This window comes from Musa acuminata, chromosome BXJ3-6, assembly GCF_036884655.1.
Source record: "Musa acuminata AAA Group cultivar baxijiao chromosome BXJ3-6, Cavendish_Baxijiao_AAA, whole genome shotgun sequence".
In the NCBI taxonomy this organism is placed as follows: Eukaryota; Viridiplantae; Streptophyta; class Magnoliopsida; order Zingiberales; family Musaceae; genus Musa; species Musa acuminata.
The window spans coordinates 6,965,354-6,986,767 of NC_088354.1; the positions used below are offsets into that span (position 1 = coordinate 6,965,354).

The window sequence follows — 21,414 nt, forward strand, 5'->3', positions numbered from 1 at the left end:
AATTTTTATGTACGTGCGTGGTTGTCCTGCTGACTCACCAATATCGATTTGGATCTTCGTATGAGTAGCAGTACGCAGTGAAGTCAGGGCGATGGCGATGCCGATACGGTTATCCATGCTGCTAGATAAATACAATTTACGTGATCTTTTAACGAGATACAACTAATCCAGTCACAGTAACAGCTCGGTTTCCCTTTGGTAACATATATATATATATATATATATATGCTTTCTCTTCTGTCTATTCTGTTTATATTTCCGGAAATGTGGTATATAAATTGAATATAAGAATATGGATAGATGGGGAGGTGTCTCATCGAACTTTGATCAAAAGCCTCCCGGGAGGTGACATGGAGATCAAATCATGAGAGAACAGCAACAGCACCACAGCAAGGTCAGCCTGCATCCTTCTGACCAATCTGGCATCCGAGGAAATCAATTTATGTTACAGATGCAATAATCAAAACAACTGGTAGAATAAGCTCGTGGAACCATCGCCGAATGACCTCAGCCCTGCTGGCTTAACCACAGCTCTGCACAATGGGCATGTCCGTTCTCTTTCAAACCTGAAAATTTTCACATCTGGGTCAAGAACAGGAACACTCAGAACGTGATTCCAACTCCAATAATAATGCATATGAAAGTAAGAGGAATGCTAGGAACTACATCTTATATGTATTTATGTATGTATGTAGGTATGTATGATTAACATCACAGACAAAAGAAGGGGATACAGAAGTTTTAACTTATTTTCATCGAAAGCAAGCACACTGGTGACACTTCAAAATATCCCCACTTATCTAATGCAAAAGGGAGGTAAGAGAACAGTCTTATCCATGTGTTTTTACAACATGGCCTTCTGCTTGGATCAAGTAGATGCACATATTTAGCTCACATTTTTTATAGATGATTAGACCAGAGTGGTAAACTTCCAATTTCAATAAACCTACAAGCTGTATACAGAAAAATCCTAGCAAAAGAGGAAAGGAAAAGCAAGAAAAACTAAGAATGTTGAGAAGCTTAGGCATGGTAATGTTACCATTCAGAGACACAGTCTTCACAAAAGATGTGTTTACAACGAAGTAGAATAGGAGCATGCATCTTCTCTTGGCAAATGGCACACATATCACCAGCTGTAATTACCTGCATTTGTTACATAACAAGTGATATGAATCGTCAACATCACAAAAAATAAAAAAAGGAATATTTGCAATGTGCATATAAACCCTAATAGGGTTCCTAAATATTTATTACAATATATTTTAGAAAAAAAAAAATATATTCACTAATTATATTGATGTTATTAAAGATATGTATAATAATGTAGCTACTACTGTTAGAACTATAGGGAGTGTATCTAGTGAGTTTCCTATTAGTATAGGATTACATCAAATATCTACATTAAATTCCTAAATTTTCACTTTGATAATGGAGAAACTTGCTAATAACCTATATGATAGACCTCTATGGTGTATGCTATTTGTTGATAATATTGCCTTAGTTGGTAAAACCCTAAGTGAAATTAATTATAAACTTGAGCTATGGAGGCAAACCTTAAAAACTAAAGATTTTATATTAAGTAGAACTAAAACTAAATATTCTAAATGTAAATTTAGTAATTATAGGAATAGACAAGAGAATATATTGAATCAATTAAATAAAAACTTTAGGTATATTGAATCAATTATTCATCAAGATGGAGCGATCATGAAGACATTATGCATCAAGTAAAAACATGATGATTAAAATGGCAAAGGGCATTAGGAGTCTTGTGTGATCATCGAGATTAAAAGAAAAATTTTACAAGACAGTTTTGAGACCAACAATACTTCATGGATCTGAGTATTGAACAGTCAAAAACAACATATACAAAAAGTTTATGTTGTCGATGTGTGAATATTGAGATGGATGCATAGTTACCAGGAAAGATAAGAAAAGAAATACCATTATTCGTGAACAACTAAGTATCATTTCGATAAAAGATAAGATAAGAAAAAAATTATTTCAGGTGATGTGAACATATGCTTAGGAGATCTCTAGATGCGATAGTAAGAAGAGGTTAAATGATTAATATTAGTCGTACGAGGAGAGATAGAGGAAGACCTAAAAGTATTTTAATAAAAACTATAAATAAATATTTAAGTACTCTGAACTTAACTAAACATATGACTTTGTACATATCTCAATGACAACAAAAGATCCATGCAGTCAACCCCAAATGGTTGGGACTAAAAATTTTGTTGTTGTTGTTATACGATACCCTGATGTTTGGACCCACATGATGGAAAGAATTTTTAAGACTCTTCCATAAGGAAAACTATTCTTTTTGTTTACAATCATGAATCAATGATTAATATGATATTTCAAATCAAACAAAATGCAAGTAACAAACCTATTTCTCATATCAAGATAACAACAGAGTAGATAGTTCTGCTTTTTTCCCTTTATTTTTTGCAACAATCAGCAAACAACAAGATCACATACTCTTCATACAATGTAATTAATTGGATGCATAAATCATTGGACAGAACGAAGCTCAAAAAGTAGCCTTCTTAAAGTATCTTAATGGCAAGAACTTTACTGCTTGAGTACATGACCATTGGAAAATGTAGTGTTAGAGACATCCTTGTCCACAATACAAAATGGTACAATTGAGTTTCTGAAAATAATGACACACCAAATGTCAATTTAGCCACTTATTCTAGCCAAGGGTCACTAGACCTACAGCATGAGGGAACACAATGAGCTTGAAAGCACAATAAAATGGTGGCCGCAGGGCTTAAACTACTATAAGCACCATGTTTGACAATGTAGATTACATTTCCAACTTTATCTTTCCAAAAACCACAGTCTTCATCCAGCAGTAGTTATCTTCATTGTCTGCTCAACTCCAAGTGAAATAGGTGTTCATCATGTATAATATTTTCAATAGTCGTTTGTCGTTAATTGCTAATGCATCCATGATTTATCACATTATATAAATTGAGGCATTCTGAGATTGTTAATTAGTGTAAAAGATTGTTCAAGAAGATGATGTACCTTCACAATTTATGTCCCATCTTCTAAATTCTGTTCATTGGGTGTAAGTTTATGTTTGTTAGATGGACATTTCTATCCACAACAGGACTTGGTGACCCTTCTAGAGTCTTAATTTTTCAAATGAAGGATTTCTGAGAATTGCTATTTGATGAATGAACTTGAACAACAACACTAAGAAGGTTTTTTTCTGCTGTCAATCTGCAACAAGGTATTTAGGTAAGTTCCTTTTGCCGTAATTTTGCCTACATAAGCAGATAGGTGCCAACTTCACAGGATCTACATGAGAAATATATTCGTCACTTTTCCATCATAGATCTTCCTTGGAACCTAGGCATAACTTTTCTCGATATTCCATAGTGTGATTGTGAGTTAGTTTGATTCCAACCATGGAATGATGACAAACAACTTGGACTATGATGAGGATGATTTATATTTCACTAACCACATATTGGATGATGTTTTTTTACCACTCTCATGCATCTTGCCAGCATCCAGAAAAGGAGGTCATGTTTAGGTATATCCTTAGTTGCTAAGTGTTATAAAGAGGAAAAAGAAGATAGTCCTATATCATGTAAAAAGGATTGTAAAAACAGATAACTGTTTTTGAGAGAAATTATCACAGAAAGACAACAAAAATAATTAATGGCAATATATATAACCAAATTCGACATATAAACTACAGGTGCATGAATACGAGTACAATCAATTAAAAAATGTACTGTGTTGTAACCATATTGTAAATAAACTAAAAAAAGCACAGAACCAGTGCCAAATTATGGCAAAGGACTTTAAAGATGCAACACGTAATTAAAAGCATTTGACGTTGACATAAATCTGAGTTGACTAGAAATATATCTTAAAGCATTTGATAAAGAATGATAAACAAATACAATATGCGAGATGGACAAAATTAAGATTTCATATATGTTGGAACAGATCAAGACTTCACCTGTTCAGCTGTTGCATAAGACCCGTAACTTACATCCTTGCATGATAGCGCCTTAAACGCAGAAATAAATGATTGAACCTGGAATTATAACCTCAAAAATATCAAAGAGGATTCGTTTTTTATAATTCATGAAGATGTTTGCCAACCTGAAAACTTCAACTTGATGGGCACTTTTAAGAATATTAAAACTATTACTGGAAACTCATTATGGAAAAACAGTAAAATACTACACCTTCTCTACTGCTGATGTCAACTTCAAAGTAAGGTATAGCCCCGTAGTCAGAGATGAAAAGAAGCTCCCATATTCCTTGTTCAGGAAAAATCGGTACCAAACAGGAGTTGGCAAAAAAGAACGGTACAAAAGTAGAAGGTACTCCACAAGAGTAAGCATTTGACACTGGTAAAGAAATAAACGTATGAGTTACAACTATCCAAAAATCATATACTATAGCACAAGAAAAGCAAATGATTTTCCGAAGGACATGAAACTAAGATGAAATTAAAAATTAGAAATAATTAAAACAAAAGAAATGGCTTTATGAAATAGCATGACTTCTTTTCCCATAACCAGAAATGGCAATGCATGGAACATCATGAGATTGATACAAGAATAAACAAGCAAAGGACTCGATTTACTGATATAGAATTCCACAACATAACATTATTGCCAGCCATCTAAACTATAAATAAATGACACAAAAAAAAAATCACATAAAGTTATTAATTAATGAAAACATTAAAAATGACTAACCTGCTGACGATAGTTACGACCTTTACGATCTTTGTAATACACCAAGAGAATACACTTCACAACCATAGCTGCTTGCCGCACCATTATATCTAGACAAAAGTACTCAATAAGTAGTTGTATAGCTATGCATCCAGGATATTGTCACTATAAGGTTACAACAAATGATCCTAAATAAATATAAATTTAACAAGTAATAAACCTAGAACTCGTTCAGTGTCAAACAAATAAAAGATACAATAGAACTGATATCATAAGTTTCAGTAAGGCGGATTGAATATACTAGCAGTTTAAATAACACTTGGTTTTTGTAGAATAAATAGCATATAGTGAAATAAAGAATTACAAGAACAACCAAAGAAAGATGGACAAAGAGGCCAAAGGCCAACGACAAAAGAAACTATATTTGACATTAAAAAACTATATAAATATATTTACATAGCCCTATGTAACATCTCGATTAATCCCACACTAGAAGTAGGCTAAGATTAAGATTGACTTGTAAGGATGGTTGTACTACTATTAACCTCAGCTTAAACATTTTTAGACGATAATTTAAGCTCAACGAAGTTGACAGGATAGTTATCCCATCAGGTCGGGTCATGACAATTGATATCAGAGTCAACCTACTATTGGGGCATGGTGAAAAGTTTGAATAGGAAAGGACTATCCGTGGACGGGTCAAAGGATACATCATACCGTGGAACCACCGTTGAGCTATACCTCAAATGTACCATGCCAGGATTTGATCTGGGCTATATTGGACCTTGACAAGGACATCAAGCCCTTAAGTAAGGAAGATTGTAGTACCCCGATTAGTCTCACATCTGAAGTAGGCTAAGATTAAGATTAACTTATAAGAATCTAATGGGTGTATCAAAAACAACCTACTATTGGGGCATGGTAAGAGGCTCAAAGAGAAAAAATCTATCCGTGGATGGAGTCACAGGACATGTCACAGCATGGAGCTACCACTAGGCACAACAAATTTGACAGGCTAGTTATCCCATCAGATCGAGTCATGACACCTTAATTGTAGCCAAATAGAATCTCTCTAAATAAACCTCATGCTATAGTTGTAATCTCCCAAACTTGAATCCTAATGACTAAATTAAAGATCATCTTCGAACTAGTACAAACCATCCTTAAATCTATTACAATTAATCTCAATCTAGACTAACCAAACTAAAATATGGATAAAAATTGATAGAATAACTTTGATAAGTGCAAAATAATGTCAATGAACTCATGGTTTATATTTACTCCTTAAGGATTTTCAATGATCTAATAATTACCATTATAACTAAAATACCTCCATGAAAATGATAAGAGTACTTTCAGGAGGACCCTTTATCTACCATTTCACAATAGATGATTCCACTTTAGATTTGTCATTATTAATAGTGCATCATTACACTACAATCATGTTTAGCATCATATCACAGCATGGAGTCAAAGGACATGTCACGGCATGGAGCTACCACTAGGCACAACAAATTTGACAGGCTAGTTATCCCATCAGATCGAGTCATGACACCTTAATTGTAGCCAAATAGAATCTCTCTAAATAAACCTCATGCTATAGTTGTAATCTCCTAAACTTGAATCCTAATGACTAAATTAAAGATCATCTTCGAACTAGTACAAACCATCCTTAAATCTATTACAATTAATCTCAATCTAGACTAACCAAACTAAAATATGGATAAAAATTGATAGAATAACTTTGATAAGTGCAAAATAATGTCAATGAACTCATGGTTTATATTTACTCCTTAAGGATTTTCAATGATCTAATAATTACTATTATAACTAAAATACCTCCATGAAAATGATAAGAGTACTTTCAGGAGGACCCTTTATCTACCATTTCACAATAGATGATTCCACTTTAGATTTGTCATTATTAATAGTGCATCATTACACCACAATCATGTTTAGCATCATATTGTCTTATTGTCCTACCCCATGCTTTGCAATGGGGATCCATATCCACCTTCCAGTAAACAGATATTACGAAAATGACAGCTAGCATACAGCATGGACAAAACTGCACCAGCACCTAAACCATTTGGTATGTTATACAAGATACACATATATCTAGAAGTTACGAATATGTGCATCTTAGCATGGGAATTATTCCCACTTTCCAATAAACAAGAATTAAGAAAATGGCTGATAAAACACAGCACCTATGCCTTTTATTTGTCATAAATATGCCAATAAGCTGCACATAATCCATTTTTTTCTTGGATGGTCCTGCAACTTTTGGCTTCCAAATCCAAGAAAACCAAATTTTTACCTATATGACCACAGGTAATTGTGAAATCCAGCATGACTGATGCACAACATAAACCTACATAGAGGAATAGGACATGCAAAAGGGCGTTCTTCAAAGAATAGATGAATATTTTTCATTTGACTCTAAAGTTACGAAAGCTTAATTAATTTACCTTATGCAAGAAAGAAAATAAATATATGACATCATGAAAGGCGGAGAATTAAATCTTAGACAAGAAAGAAATTTCACTCGACATATAACAAGTACATGCAACCGAAAGTATAATATTTGGAAGGGTTAACTAAGATCAGTGGATACCATTGACCAAGATAATAAATATGGCATGCCAAAATTGTGGTATTGCTTTGGGAGAAAACATGATAAGTGGGTATAAGATATCATCATTTCGGTACCACCAGTAGATGCCAAATATATGTAACATGGAGAAAAATGCAGTTCCAACAAGCACAGTCAATTTTCGCTCTCCCTGCAGAGACCAATAACCAGTAAATGTGAGAACGAACCAAGTATTAATAAACATGAGTCTACCCAGTGCTACATAAGTGAAAAAAAATGAGAACTTTGCAATACCAAAAGTGCCCCTAAAAGCTAATATAAATCTATAATAGCAAACTAACATTGTTGAATGGTTGACCTGTCTTCATGAATTGCTGCTTCTTAGAAGCACAGGTCTCAAACCATTAACAAACAGTGGATATCAATCTAATCATCCAACAAGGAACTGCTTGTTATCAATCCAGCCATCTGACAAGGAAATCAATCTGCATTACCAAGTACTAACTATGTAGAAATTGGTTGTAGAGATCAAGTCAGAGGGGGGTCACGAATGCATGCATTGATAATTGGGTTATCAAATGGGCAGTTCCTTTAAAGTTTTCTACCTCAATTCCTTCAATTTCACCAAGAACAGCTAATCAAAGCTTACCATTGTCGATATGGATAATGGGTGGCTGAAGTCTATGAAATAGTTACACTCCACATTAAAAATCATTTGAAGCAACCGAACTAGGAGCAACTCTCATTCAATATCCCAAAGACCATTAGTCAACGCAAATGTGTGATGTGTGTCAACTAAGTTTCTAGAGTCTCTGAACATTTCTTAAATATGTTATTATAGAGATCTCGAAAGCACCTCCAAGACTTTGAAACTCATAAGCATAAAAGTTCAACAAAAATCTTGACTCTATCCCTTACAGAATTCAATAATTAAATAGAAAAAGAGCATAGAACTAAACTATCTGAATAATTAGAAAATGGGTGCTGTCTATTTATCTTCAATGTAGAGTAGGTTTAAATTGTATAGCCATCAATTCAGTCGACAAATTAGCATTGTCAGCCAATAAACTTTTATCATCTATGTTGAACCCAACAACTACCACCCACCCAAAACATGTGTCAACAAACAGGCTTTGCAATTCACAAGTGACCACAGAGGAGACAAGAGACACAAATTCATGATTTGTAATTATTATTTAATAGAATTCTTGAATGCAACTACATTAACAAATTTGGTTTACTATGATGTAGCCAATGGTTGTAAAAACTATGGAAAAATATATGACAAGCTGGTTCTTTATTCAAAAAAACTGTCTCGATATGATAGGATGATGAAAACTGAATGACAAGTGGCACATAGGATGAAAAGAAATCGTTATATAGTAAAACTAACAAACCTTTAAAGCAGTTTGTTTTTTCAAGATATCATTGGATTTAAACATCACTGCTGAAATCCAAATCGTGACGAAAAAGCCTGCAGTTTTTCAACAAAATCAGCTTTGAATAGTCAGAGAAAAACAAACTAAAGCAAACCAAGACTTTATTTCCATTACAGATAATCCTCAGAGTTTTCCAAGAACATAAGATGCAACTGACATTACCTTGCAAATGCTGTCTGATGAAGACCACCAAAAGAAGCAACGAGAACGGTAGTATTTGCTCGATCCACCGTGCAACCTGCTGAATGTCATATCTCTGATATGATGAATCCCTGTTGCGACCACCCGTCATACTCGCCTCCGCGTCCGTGCTCGGGCCATCAACAGCCGCGATGGATGCTGACACAGAAGATGCGGACGAGGAGGCTGCCTCTCCGACCCCGCTATTGCTCCCTCCATCTCCTCCTCGGTGCCTCTCTGAGAAAGCAGGGTTCGATTCACCAGAGACACCGCGGCCGCCAGAATTACCCTGTCCACCAGACCAGGCAGTCGAAGGCTGCGGCTGGGTCGACGCCATCCGGAGACTCTCCTGATCGCCACTCCCAATGATCCTAATCGACACCTCGCCACGGTCAGCAACGGCGGATACGGACGACTCATCCACCTGGGCAAGATTCAGCTCCGGCAGCGGAATCAAGCTCTCGGTCTCCGATTGGCTGGCACCAGGCCGCAAGATCCCGGAGTATTCCAAGAGCGCCGACAAAGGCGCGTGGATGAGATTCGCCGAGAAAGGGACACGGTACCTCCTCGAAGGGCCACCACTGATGCCCCCGCCGGCGGAGGAGGAGGGAAACCGAGATCCGTACGGATCGGAGTCTCCGCCGGGGGTTTCCATGGTGCGGGGGCCAAAGCCGCGGAAGCTCAAGAAACGGCGATCTATGAAGCGAAGACGGGCATCAACGGGATCCCGGTTAAGATTTGCAGAGGAGAAATCGGGAGTTGGGATCAATGCAGCGGGATTCCTGGGGGTCAATCCAAAACCCTATTCGGGAGGATCAATGCAGTGGAGGGGATGCCTCGAGGGAGGAAGGCAGGGAAGGGGACAACGAATTGTTACGAGGTGTTTGTTTTCTTGCAGCCAAGGATTCTCTCTCTCTCTCTCTCTCTCTCTTCTTTTGGTCCGATTTGGGTGAGATCGAGGGAAGCGGAAGGATCAACCAAGAGCGTTATAATTTAGGAATACCTCATCGACCCGCTCGTGGGTGAATGCCAACAATTTGCTCGGCGCCTACCAAATTGTTATTTCCCAGGTTTTGTTCTCCATACCCTACAATTAGAACGCCATGTTTGTTTACTACGCCCGGCAAGCAACCAACCACACGATGGCCTCCAGCTCGAACTTAGGCAAACCGATGACCAGCGAGCTACCGAAGGGAATCCATACCCAGCTACGTATTCTGTCGCCGTGCGGGATCAAACCATAATATGTGACTGAATGCTCGACTTCATGACAAAATATATCCACCTAACTGGATATGTCCGGAGCGAGGAAAAGAAAAACCAATAACACACCACACCAATCGCCTACATAAACACATCAATCGAAGAAATAAAGGTTGCCACCACAAGACACAAAATAAATTTAAAGAAAATCTGATAGGAAAAAATGGACATAATAAACCTGCAAAACTAAGCTGATAGCGAGAAAATCTCAAAACCATCAGAGCTTTCATCATCCTCCAGTTGACAGATTCTATGAAGCTTCTGCCACAGCGGCTCTCAAGAAAGCCTTTCCAGGTTGACGATTGGCACGTGGGCATGGCACCCAAGTAACTGCACGATCAAGACATGTCGATAAGAAACCATATCGTTTTTCAGATGGATAATAGATGACAAAAATGGAATTCTTAAGATGAACATCAGATGTGGTTTTCCACTACCATTGCGAAACATCTGAATGGGGCAAGCAATATATTGTGGGGAGATAATTACTACCAGATGGGTGTGTTCCGGGACAATTACTTCATGTACTGACATTTTACACAGCTGAATAGCAGGAAAAAGGAACTAAGCCGAAAAACGTAATGACAAACTTGATGATCTACAGAAAACTTTTTTCTAGTGTTGGAAAGCATTCATGGCACATAAGAGGATAGAGTAGCCCACCCAACCTCGTGTGCATTGCACATGCCACCTTCTTTTTTTCCCATTTGAAATCTCAATATATCAACCCTAGGGCATTCAAAAGAAACTGATACTAAGAGTTGAAAGCCCGGACTCCACAATCCTCTGCAAGTGCAAAGTACACATCCCACCCCAGTGAAATTATGGTAAACACCAACCAACAAATCAGCTTGTAAGCCTAAGGATACTCAAACAGGTTGACACAGGTAATGTATAAGGTAGCACGATCAAGTTTTTGTCTGAAATAAAACTTACCTTGGCATTGACACCATCTGGAATGATTCTGTTCTCACTCTTCCATTTCGCATATTCAGCACGGCTAAACTTAGTAAAGCCCCTGACAATTATATTGTCATGTCAGAAACCACACAAGCAAAAAGGAGACATGTTTCTGGCGATCATATAATAGCCTAAAATATTTTGTTTTTAACATGGTTAGACCAGATGTCAGAAACTGGAATTTTGTATATAAGGAAAATAGCACCTAGAGCAAGGATGAATTTCACACCAATAATAAATCCGGACTGGTTTGTATGCCTAGTCAATTGGACTCCCTTTTTAAGGCTTACCACTTTCCGCTGATGATGATCTTCTGACGGCCAGGAAACTTGAACTTAGCATGACAAAGGGCTTCTTGTGCATGATTGCTATTGCTATCCTTGCAGCGAACAGACAGAAGGACCTGACCAATGCTTACCCGAGCACGTCCCCTGAGGTTTCCCAAATGCACCCCTCATCCCAGTCTGGAGCCTATCTGCCCCAGCACAAGAAAGCATTTTGTTGATACGTAGAACATGGAATGGGTGAACTCTCACTCGTAAGTGGAAAGCATCCTTTCCAGCATACTTTGTCATATACTTGTTGCATGCAATACGAGCAGCCTCAAGAGCTTCACTGGAAACATTCTCCTTTTCCCAGCTCACCAGGTGAACACAGAAGGGAAACTCATCAACTCCTTTCTTCTTCATTCCAACATCATAGATCCTAATTTTAGGATCTGGAACACCACGGCAGTACCATGATTTTGGATATGGTTTATTCTTAATCTGGCGATAACATCTCGCAGGTCCTACATGAAGAATAGCCATCTCAAGGAAAATAAGAAAGGAACATAAACATCATGAGATGCCTAATCTCTATGATCTTAAGTCTTTTTAACTAAGCATAAACCTGCTAAGTGTCCCTGGTTTTGAAAAAATGCATTTATGTTGTACACAATTGTCCAAGAATTCATAGTACAGACTCTAAGAAACAACAAATTCCATTTTGGAGCAGAATACATATCATAAGCATCTTTTCATAAGTATAGAATTAAAAGCATAGCAGACAGATTATTTCAATGCAGGCTTTTCTGACAAATGCATTTATCCTTCAAACACCTTATTGAGTTACTGACAATATGCAAAATATAAATGAAAATGTATCTCATAATACCACTTTTCAGGCTGCAGGTATAATTACCTGACATTAGTAATTCTTCGTAGCTGGTGGGTTAGCCACCTCAACTGTCTTGCCACCTGCAGTTGAGGCATGATCGCAACCTATAGTGCTACTAATGTGCATGGAGAGAGATTTGTTGGCCCTCATCAGCTTTTGAACGGTGTACTCGATCTCACATGAGGGTTGATAACATTGTTCTTTCCACCTACGATATGCACTGCAATATTCAAAAGATTGCTTTCTTATATAGCCAACACCATAGCAGTTGGAAAAACTCAATGAGAAGTTACACAGCCCTCAATTCATCTTTTTGAAATTTACCTGCTAATGTTTGTGACCTCTTAAATGTGGAGCCTACTGTTCATTTGTTAAAGAATTTTGTAATAACCTTCAAGCCCCCATTTTCTTTACCCCCCAAAAAAACCCTACTCCTATGAGTTATACCATTGATCATAACTCAGAAGAAACTTTTACTTTATCTTAGGCCTCCAAACTTCCACACGTTCTAAAGTAAACCATACACTATCATGTTCCAGGATCCACTATTTTGCACCATCTACTTTCCAGTTGTCCCTTTTTTTTTGTTTCGTTAGTTACGTAGATGCATTTTTATGTGCCAAATGATCTTAATTACAATTATATATTTTCTTCTCATGATCTGTTATGTGTAACATTTTAAAGATAATTTCAACTATTAAATTTTTAATGGTCAATAAAATAATTATACAACAGTCTTTATCTCACTTCATCATTGAGGCAAAGGTCTTTTTTTTTTCATGAGTAGGGTTTGTAATGAAAAAATCGCATTAAGATTTTAAATTAAAAATACTCAAGTTTCAGGAAAGAAAAAACTTCTTGAAATTTAATCTCTAAACAATGCCAGATATATTATCAAATCGATCAAGACGGGAACAGAATCATTCATACCATCAAAATTCATGGAATGGGACCAAACACTGGAAGATAATATATTGCCTATCGTGTCAATAAAACTAGATATTACTTCTGATCAGTGACCAATTTCGGTGATATATTTCATCCATCGAACGACCACAAGAGACACGATGATCGAAAGTATTAACGCATTGCAAACGACGAGGTAGAGATGGAACAACTTACGCCTCCCCATTATTGCACCCGCCGGCAAAGGATGAGATCTACGCCGCAAACCCTATGGGCGCCACACAGGCAGCTCCTTATATACGGAAAAGGGAAACAAGAGACCCTAACAAGAAGAGAACCCACGGAGGGAGGCGGGCCGTGGGCTGACGACACTCACTGGCGATGTGTCACGTTACGAACTCATGAAGCTGCCGCTGGTGGACAACCTGGACACGGCATGTTTGAAGCAGTTGGACTTAAGGCTGATCTGTCGCCAACGTGGTAAGACATGTGCTCATCCTTCTCGTCGACAAAAGAAACAGAGTGGCATTTTCATGATGGTGATATGGCTTAGAAAACAGAACTCATGACTCTTTTGCACTAAGTTAGTTGGGGTTAATTACATATAATTTTTTTATAATTATATTTTTTTTTTAAATTTATTTTTAAATTTATAAATATATTAAAATATTTTTATAATTATAAAAATAAAATATTTAATCTCATTTATCCTAACGATGTTAATTTTATCGACAGAAGATATAACAAATACATGAATGATACGCAAATGATAAATAAAAAATATAATTTCAACGGTGATAATGGACGATGACGTCATGAATGGATGTGGTGGTTGTACTATTCGAGCCTCCATTTTATACAATGATCAATCCTTGTCATCCGATCGAATCCCCTCCAATCGCAAGCAGTGTTTATCTGGAAGCAAGTTGACAACCACGTAATCGTGGTCGAGGCATACACATCGTTTGCAAGCCAGCTAAAGCTTGAGAGCTCGAAGTAGGAATACCTCTTCGTCGTGCTTGCTCACGACTAAGACTCCTCGCCGCCCATCGCTCTTTCCTTGAATCCATCGTGTCATTGAATGAAGTGACCATCCAAGGCTTTGAGCTCAGTGCTTCACTTACCTCCTCCAACACTAACAAATGCGAGCGACTCTAAAGTATAAAAAGAAGGCAGAGTGATGTGGCATTGAGGCAGATACCTCATCTCCCTCATTTTTCTTCTCATAATTAATGTTTAGATTGATATCAATAAGACTGACTACCGCATCGTTGTTATCGACCACCACGTAACAACTACTCACAATATCAGCTCATTGTTGATTTTACTCATCTATGTCATTCATGCATGCACGTACTATTACGTGCTATATCTTTCGTCAATAAAAACTAATAATATTAGAATAAATAAGATTAAATATTTTACTTTTATAACTATATAAATTTTAATATTAAATTTTAAAATCTAACGATCAAAACACTAAACAAATATAACTACATAAGCTAATCTATAATTAGCTAGATTGTTGGTTAAATACAATGGTTACTGACTCCCACCAAAATACATGTTCTGATCTACCCTACCATATTATGATTGGTAGAATATGTGCATAATCAGGTAACAGATGATTTATTTATGTCACCAAATCGAGGATAGTTACATCCAAATACGGACATTTCTCAAATATTAGCTTCATGAAAATACAGATCAAAAGAACATTGATCGAAGCAACTAGTCCGAGGAGCCTTTGATGTCCTCGGTGATCTTGATTCCGGCCTGTACACAGCACTCGTAAGAGGTGTGCTGCCGTGCAAGTCGTTTACGAGGAGCACACATCCCAAGCGGGTGAACCGCATCAACAGATGGAAAGCCTTCCACGAATCATATGTTTGACGCAGTGTGTTGCGAGTCAGAACAAGAATCCGTATGAACAAGACATCATCCTCTTTATAAGCAAAAGATGCATGCATCGACCAAAACATCAAGTAGATGCATACGACCATCCCTTTTAATTTACTTCATGACTACCGAGAACATCATAATACAACCTACTCTCGTTGTAGCATACATCTAACTATCTAACGGCAGTTCAAACAACATCATGTCTCTTTCTATATATCATGGCGATGCCCATTACGATCCTTGCTTGATCGAAAGACCTTTGAGCTCTCGTCAAAGATTTGCGCCCTTCGGTCATAATCCTTCGGCTCCCGTCCATCGTCCTGCCTCGTGATTACCTCCTCTTCCAATTCCTCCACCTCTTCCATCCACCTCCTCTCCTCGTCCTCCTCTAATGCTTCTTCTTCTGTGTCCTCCTCCTCGAACGCCGTATCGTCTTCTGCATCCCAACCCGAAGCCGGATCCGGTCTCAACTGACACTGCATGCTCTCGCTTTTGAGCGGTGGCGCCATGCGAGGCTTACGCCTCAGCCGACTCGATAATGGCGATCTAATCGACGTCGCCACCGGCAAAGGAGGGCTTGAGAAGTTCTTGTGAGACGCACAAGAGTTGCAGAGGGAGGAGGTGGGAGCTGGTTTAGGGCAAGAAAACAGGGAAGGGAAAAGAACGTTGATAGAACGGAAAACGCCGCTGGACTCCATGGCGGAGGGAAGACGACGCTTTGGGTGGAGCTGGGCATGCATGGACGGGAGTCACCATGGTGGGGGCTTCGGCTGTCACGTGGCAATGTGTCGAGACACGTGTGGGATGGCAGAGAAGGTACGCTCTCATAAAACAAATCTTTTGATATATCATAACACATTTCATATCTTTTGTATATCAACAAGAAAGCATCCAACATCCAAACAAAAATCCACCTCATCAGCGCGATCATCTTTGACAGCGCATAAAGCACACGTTGTAGTAAAGGGACGGCGAGCCACGTTGACCATGGTCATCTCGTTTGACCAGCCTTGCCACGTTAGAATCGCAATGACTCTCGGTTCGAATCAAAGCCGACAGCTTAAAAAAAAAGTAGGTTCCACATCTCCTTTTTCTCGAATATCCGCATACTCACAGCGGTAACCCATTGATGGTTCGTCGTGGGCTCCACATCTCGAGGACGGTTGGTGTGACTGGTAAGGTGGACCAGGTAAGTTGAAGGAAAAAAAGGGTTTAAACCCACTCAAGCTCCCACTGATTTAGTAGTAGCCGTTGCCACTCTTGCCATTCGAATTCAAATCTCCCATTTCGGTCACATGGACTCCCCGGCCGCCGCAACGCCGACGCCCCGCCGGAAGCCCCTCCAGCCGAGGAACTTCAATCTCTCCACGACCGCCGGGCTCCAGCTGAAGCCCAAACCGATCGCACTCCGGATTCCTCCGCCGATCAGAGGAAGCCCTGGCAAGGAGAACTGCCCGATCTTGCCCCCGGAGCCGGAGCCCGAAGCGAGACCGCGGGAGGCTTCTCTGGCCGAGGAGCTTGCGGCGGTCCGGCTGATGAGGGACCGGCTCCGGGCGGATAGGGAGAAGACGGAGGAGGTGCTTCGGGAGAGGGACGCGGTGATGCAGAGGTGGGCGGTGGAGCTGGAAAAGCGGGCCGAGGAGCAGCGCAACCTGGAGCTGGAGCTTCGCCTGCTGATCAAGCTTCAGGACTTGATATCCTGTTCCATGGTGAAGACCCCCGTTTTCTTCACCTCTTCAGCAATTCATGGCGCCCTCGCTGAGTTCTGACGTCTTCTCTTTCAAAAAAATTTTTGGTTGCAGATTCCGTCATCCGTTCAATCTCTAAGACATCAAGAACATCAACAGAGTGCGGAAGTGCAGTCGCAGGTAGGGAAGCCTTCCCCGATTACAGATTCGATCTGCTCGGTCGATGCGCTGACAACGTGAATTTAAATGATCTCAACGATCATAGTGTTATTTTTGGGCTCTCGTTAACCATGCTTAAGATAATATTTTGGTCGCAGATGACTTCACCGGTTCGATCTCTGAGAGAGAAAGAAAGGCAGAAGAGTATGGAAGCGCAGTTGCAGGTACGAAAGCCCCGTAGGAATCATATAAGCTTAAGCCTCAGTGTATGCGTTCGATTGTTGTACATGAGCTCACGTGAATACATAGAACATAGTATTACTGGCATTTGCATGACTGCATGTTTTTCTATCATCATAACTCCCTTCAATTAGTTTTGTAGGATCGATCGATCGATCGATCGAATATTTTCTTAATTTCTTAGTGTGCAGACACGAGAAACAAGAGGCAAAGTTTAGAATTATTTCCTTTTTTGTGTTCAAAGATATAATCTAGCATCCTTAACAATGAACAGAGAAATCTTCTAGAATGAACACAAATTTAGACGTAGATATTGCAATCTTAGCTCTGTGGTGCAGTCTGTGATCATGGTTCTAAATCTTGTATGGATTTGTAGCAGACGAACAGAAACACCATATATATCAGACAGCTAAAGAAATCAAATTTCTGCGCAGGCACCACAAAGCGCAGAAGAGAATAGCGAAGCGGACAAACCATCAGCGACTCAGGAAAACGAGACGGAGTGGTAGCTTTTCTTCATCAATGTCACTCCCTCCTCATTTTTCGCTATTGTAGGTGGTGCCTTCGGATGAAGGAAGTCAAATTGCTTGTTTGCGCGCTCCTTTGTTGCCACTTTGGGTGTGTTTCTTTTTGGTGATCATCGATGATCATCGTATATACGTCGCTCGTATAATTTACGACAACATTTCCATGGCAATCGATATAGTTACCATGATATCACTCGGTGCTCCCTTTACTCGCAGAAGACCGGTCTGCATCGATGGACAAATAGTTCGTCGAAAGATGACAGCAGCGTGAAGAATTCTTCCTCTCGTTGATGACGATGTGTCCAGAGATGAAAAAGAGGAGATGCCTGCCTACCCGGAGACTAAAACGTTAAGGTGGCTAATCTGACTTCTTGTCGGCACAGCGAAGGTTCCGTGTGACACCAACTTACGTGACACACTCAGGAGATAGATAGAGAGAGAGAGAGAGAGAGAGAAGCTGGTGGGAAAAACCTTCCACGATAACAAGCAAGCTTCGTGGTCTTAAGACTAATATTCGTACATAATGGGGTGGGTCCCCATAAGCCCAAATGATAAAATATCTTGGGTGCGATTCACCCCAAACACGAGAATAACACGCCGGAAGAGTACGCAAACGGGAGATGCAGGCCAAACAAGGAGGAGCAGGCACCATTATTAGCTACGGAATCTATGGCTGCCGCTCATGGATCAATCAGTAGTAGAGCATGTTCTCTGCGGACGCCATGATAGGCCGATTCATACACCACAAGTTCCATGGGCTGATGCTGTTTTCATTCAGGTTGTCGACGATCTCATTGAGAGACTGCAGCCTGTAGGTGAGCTCCATCGCCTGAGCCCTCAGCACGGAATTCTCGGCCTCCACGACGGAGTACCTCTGCGTGGTGAGGTTCAAGACCACGACGGCCTGGTCGTTCTCCCTCCTCAGCCGCATCACCTCTGCCGTGAGATCGGCTAACTGCTTCTGCTTGCGCATCCTCGACCGCCTCGCCGATTCCCGGTTCGATATCATTCGTTTCCGCTTCTTCTGGTCCATCACGGCTTGCAGGTCTTCTTCGGAACCGGAGGTAAGGAGCTGGCTGGATCCGGAAGAAGTGCCACTAGGAGAAGCCATCAGAAAAATCGTGAAACAAGAAGATATCTGAATATTTAGTTGCCTTGACAAGTTGTGCTCCGGGAAACACTGCGTTCTGGTGGAGCGACAGCTGAGTTATGTTTCTGAGAAGCAAGAAAGAGGAGGAGATTAATTATTTATGAGAAGAGGGACGGGGTCTCAGTTCTTCGCGACGAGCTCATGAAACACATAGAACCAGTAAAGAAAGGCCACAGAGAAGGACTGAGCGAGGTTTGTCATGCGCTGAAAAATGGAGTGTATCATAAACTCGCGCAGGAGAATTAATTTCACTTGGGATAAGCGGCAGCAACGAGAAACATCAAGAGATACAGACACTGCATGTGAATGGAACGAAGCTCAGATATCGGTACGTAGTTACGAGTAAACCTCCCTAGCTTTAGCGGCAAATTTCGGATGCTGGTTTCTTGGATTTGGTCAGATAGAGTGTGTATGGAGATGGATTGCGCAGAACAGGGAAGAAACTTGCGAAAGGAACTCCCGAAGACAGATCTTTCTCCAAGAATGAAGTTAAACAAAAGCTAGAAGGAAGAGTTTTTCGATTTTGGATCGAGAACCCAAAGAAATTATGATCAAAAGAGCACACAGGGGAAGAAGACTAATCAAGAGCAGAGCAGCAGAACCTCAAGAAAGCTAAGCGAGGGAAGAGGAGAGAAGGAGAAAAGGGAATTGCAGCTTACGAGAAGAACGGAATTTATAGAGCAAAATGGAAGAGAGAGAGAGAGATGTGGGGGAGTGCTTCGTCTGGAGGGTCAAAAATGGTACGACAATTCAACTCCACCGAGTGGACAGAAGAACGTCTGCCTTTGCTTGGATGATTTATCTCTATTTACCCCCTCCCCCTCAAAAAAAAAAGGAAAAAGTTGTGGGATTCCACCATTGGCAGAAGCAGTACTGTAGCCGCCCAGTTGTGCTGGCAAGGAGCAGCATCAACCGGAGCTTGATTTCATGTCAAGATCTCAGTTGATCAGCACATACACAAGAAACACGAACTTGGGTGTTCGAGAGGAAGCCATGCGTGTTCTTGGGTTGGGCGGTCATCTGAGTAATCGGGACATGTCTTTTTCATTCGAGGGTATGGTAAAATGCTGCCACATTCCTGGAACCCACTAAAATAGAATATTCGATGATGCTATCGATGTTATTAATGAAATGCTGTGGACACGCTGATGTGGGTTAAGTCGATAACGCAGGCGTGGCTATCAAATCTTTCGACTGTGTGACACGCTGATACTGTTTTTGTCGCATAGGGACCATTTCGCGTACGCTATCTATCCCCCGACAGGTACTGCGGACACGGCGGCAGCTTAAAGCTGATGCTCTTGCAATCTATGCGACCAGATTTAATGGTCAATTCCAAGACGCCAGGAATTCAACGGGCAGCAGATCGTTACGGGATGCTGCCGTGTGAGTGCGAGAGATTAGATCTCGGATTCGTGTCCAACTCCGACACCTGGCCGGAATCAAGCCTCCGCAGAAGAAGATGGCAATCTGAGGTCATGTTCATGTCAGATCTGAGTGAATGATTCGACTACGTATACTTTCGTTGTTTTGTCTCTTCCGACAGATGTTCGATCTATTGCTTTTACCTTGTAATCGACGATACAAGAGCTCTTGCATTCGGTATGGCATCCATCGAATTAGCAGAGCCTCTGACGCGATTTTACTTGTAACAAAGTGAAAAGCTGAGTTGGCAGCATCGAGGAGTTGAATGACACCAGTTTGGAAAAAGAAGAAGAGGGCGAAGCAACCTCTTCATCTTCTTCCGCAGCAGTACGACTGGGACCAAAGCAGGTAAAGAAGACAGTGATGTATTAGCTTTCCACGAGAGCCCTTAAAACATCTCTAAAAGCAAAGAAAAGAGAAGACAGTGAAAAGAAGGAAGATTCCACCTGAACCGGAGAATAAGCTTCGAGGGCCAAATACTTCAAGGCGAAGTCAATATGAGAGAGAGAGAGAGAGAGAGAGAGTCGTGGCTTGTTAATGGGGTGACCCAAAAGTGACCTCTGAGGTCCCAAAGCCGTCTCAGCAAATTGCGATCGAGCAGCTGGCGCACCGAAGATACAAAACGATGTCACTCCTGACGCCATGGCTTTGGACTCGTGATTAAGATCTCAGCCAATGGTCATCGCTCGGGACGGCAAGTGCGACCGGGCGCAGCAAGCAGATGATGATGCTTTGATTACTCGGTGTCGTCCCTTCATCATCTCTTAATGGATACATTCGTCGGCCGATTCAAGGGTTCTTTCTTCTCCTGGGCATCCAACCCGAGTTCTAAATTGGAAACAAGTGCATGCATGCCCGCCGAGATGTCGTTTTCTTATTACCCGAGCCAACCAGTTGCAGGCGTCTTGCAGGACACCTTTCGAGCTAGCTAGCTATAGCTAGTAAAATACTACTTCAAGCCTTAACTAAACCCGACCAAGTAATAGACACTTGGGTGATAACTCTGTGATGAGATGATGGTTTCAGAATTTAAATATGCGATTTCAAGTGGCATCCTAAAAATGCAAACATGACATCATAACAGTAATATAAATCAATGTGAT

General features: G+C 40.2%; 2 protein-coding genes and 1 pseudogene across 3 annotated transcripts; 1 reads left to right on the forward strand and 2 right to left on the reverse strand.

Moving 5' to 3' along the window:
- Positions 1-119: 119 nt before the first annotated feature.
- On the reverse strand, positions 120-13,594 carry LOC135640820 (uncharacterized; annotated as a pseudogene). The gene is made up of 12 exons (XR_010497467.1): positions 13,437-13,594; positions 12,339-12,534; positions 11,447-11,946; positions 11,133-11,214; positions 8,916-9,051; positions 8,712-8,788; positions 7,336-7,504; positions 4,740-4,828; positions 4,221-4,385; positions 3,989-4,066; positions 1,040-1,143; positions 120-566 (listed from the first exon to the last, which is right to left on the reverse strand). The product of XR_010497467.1 is annotated as an uncharacterized LOC135640820 (transcript).
- A 2,777-nt stretch (positions 13,595-16,371) lies between these two features.
- LOC103987313 (high mobility group B protein 6) lies at positions 16,372-18,028 on the forward strand. The gene is made up of 4 exons (XM_009405578.3): positions 16,372-16,831; positions 16,925-16,990; positions 17,128-17,193; positions 17,644-18,028. Exons 1-4 carry the CDS (start codon positions 16,418-16,420, stop codon positions 17,716-17,718), a joined length of 621 nt encoding a protein of 206 aa, XP_009403853.2. The 5' UTR covers positions 16,372-16,417; the 3' UTR covers positions 17,719-18,028.
- A 169-nt stretch (positions 18,029-18,197) lies between these two features.
- Positions 18,198-20,264, reverse strand: LOC103987314 (bZIP transcription factor 11-like). The gene has a single exon (XM_009405579.3). The coding sequence runs from the start codon at positions 18,845-18,847 to the stop codon at positions 18,428-18,430; it is 420 nt and encodes a 139-aa protein (XP_009403854.2). The 5' UTR covers positions 18,848-20,264; the 3' UTR covers positions 18,198-18,427.
- Between the last annotated feature and the right edge of the window lie 1,150 nt (positions 20,265-21,414).

Bases quoted from the DNA above. Each gene is read 5' to 3' on its own strand.
- LOC103987314 (XM_009405579.3), bottom strand. From the start codon at position 18,847: ATGGCTTCTCCTAGTGGCACTTCTTCCGGATCCAGCCAGCTCCTTACC.
- LOC103987313 (XM_009405578.3), top strand. From the start codon at position 16,418: ATGGACTCCCCGGCCGCCGCAACGCCGACGCCCCGCCGGAAGCCCCTC. The intron at 16,832-16,924 runs GTGAAGACCCCC...TTTTGGTTGCAG, and splicing joins ACTTGATATCCTGTTCCATG to ATTCCGTCATCCGTTCAATC. The intron at 16,991-17,127 runs GTAGGGAAGCCT...TTTTGGTCGCAG, and splicing joins GTGCGGAAGTGCAGTCGCAG to ATGACTTCACCGGTTCGATC.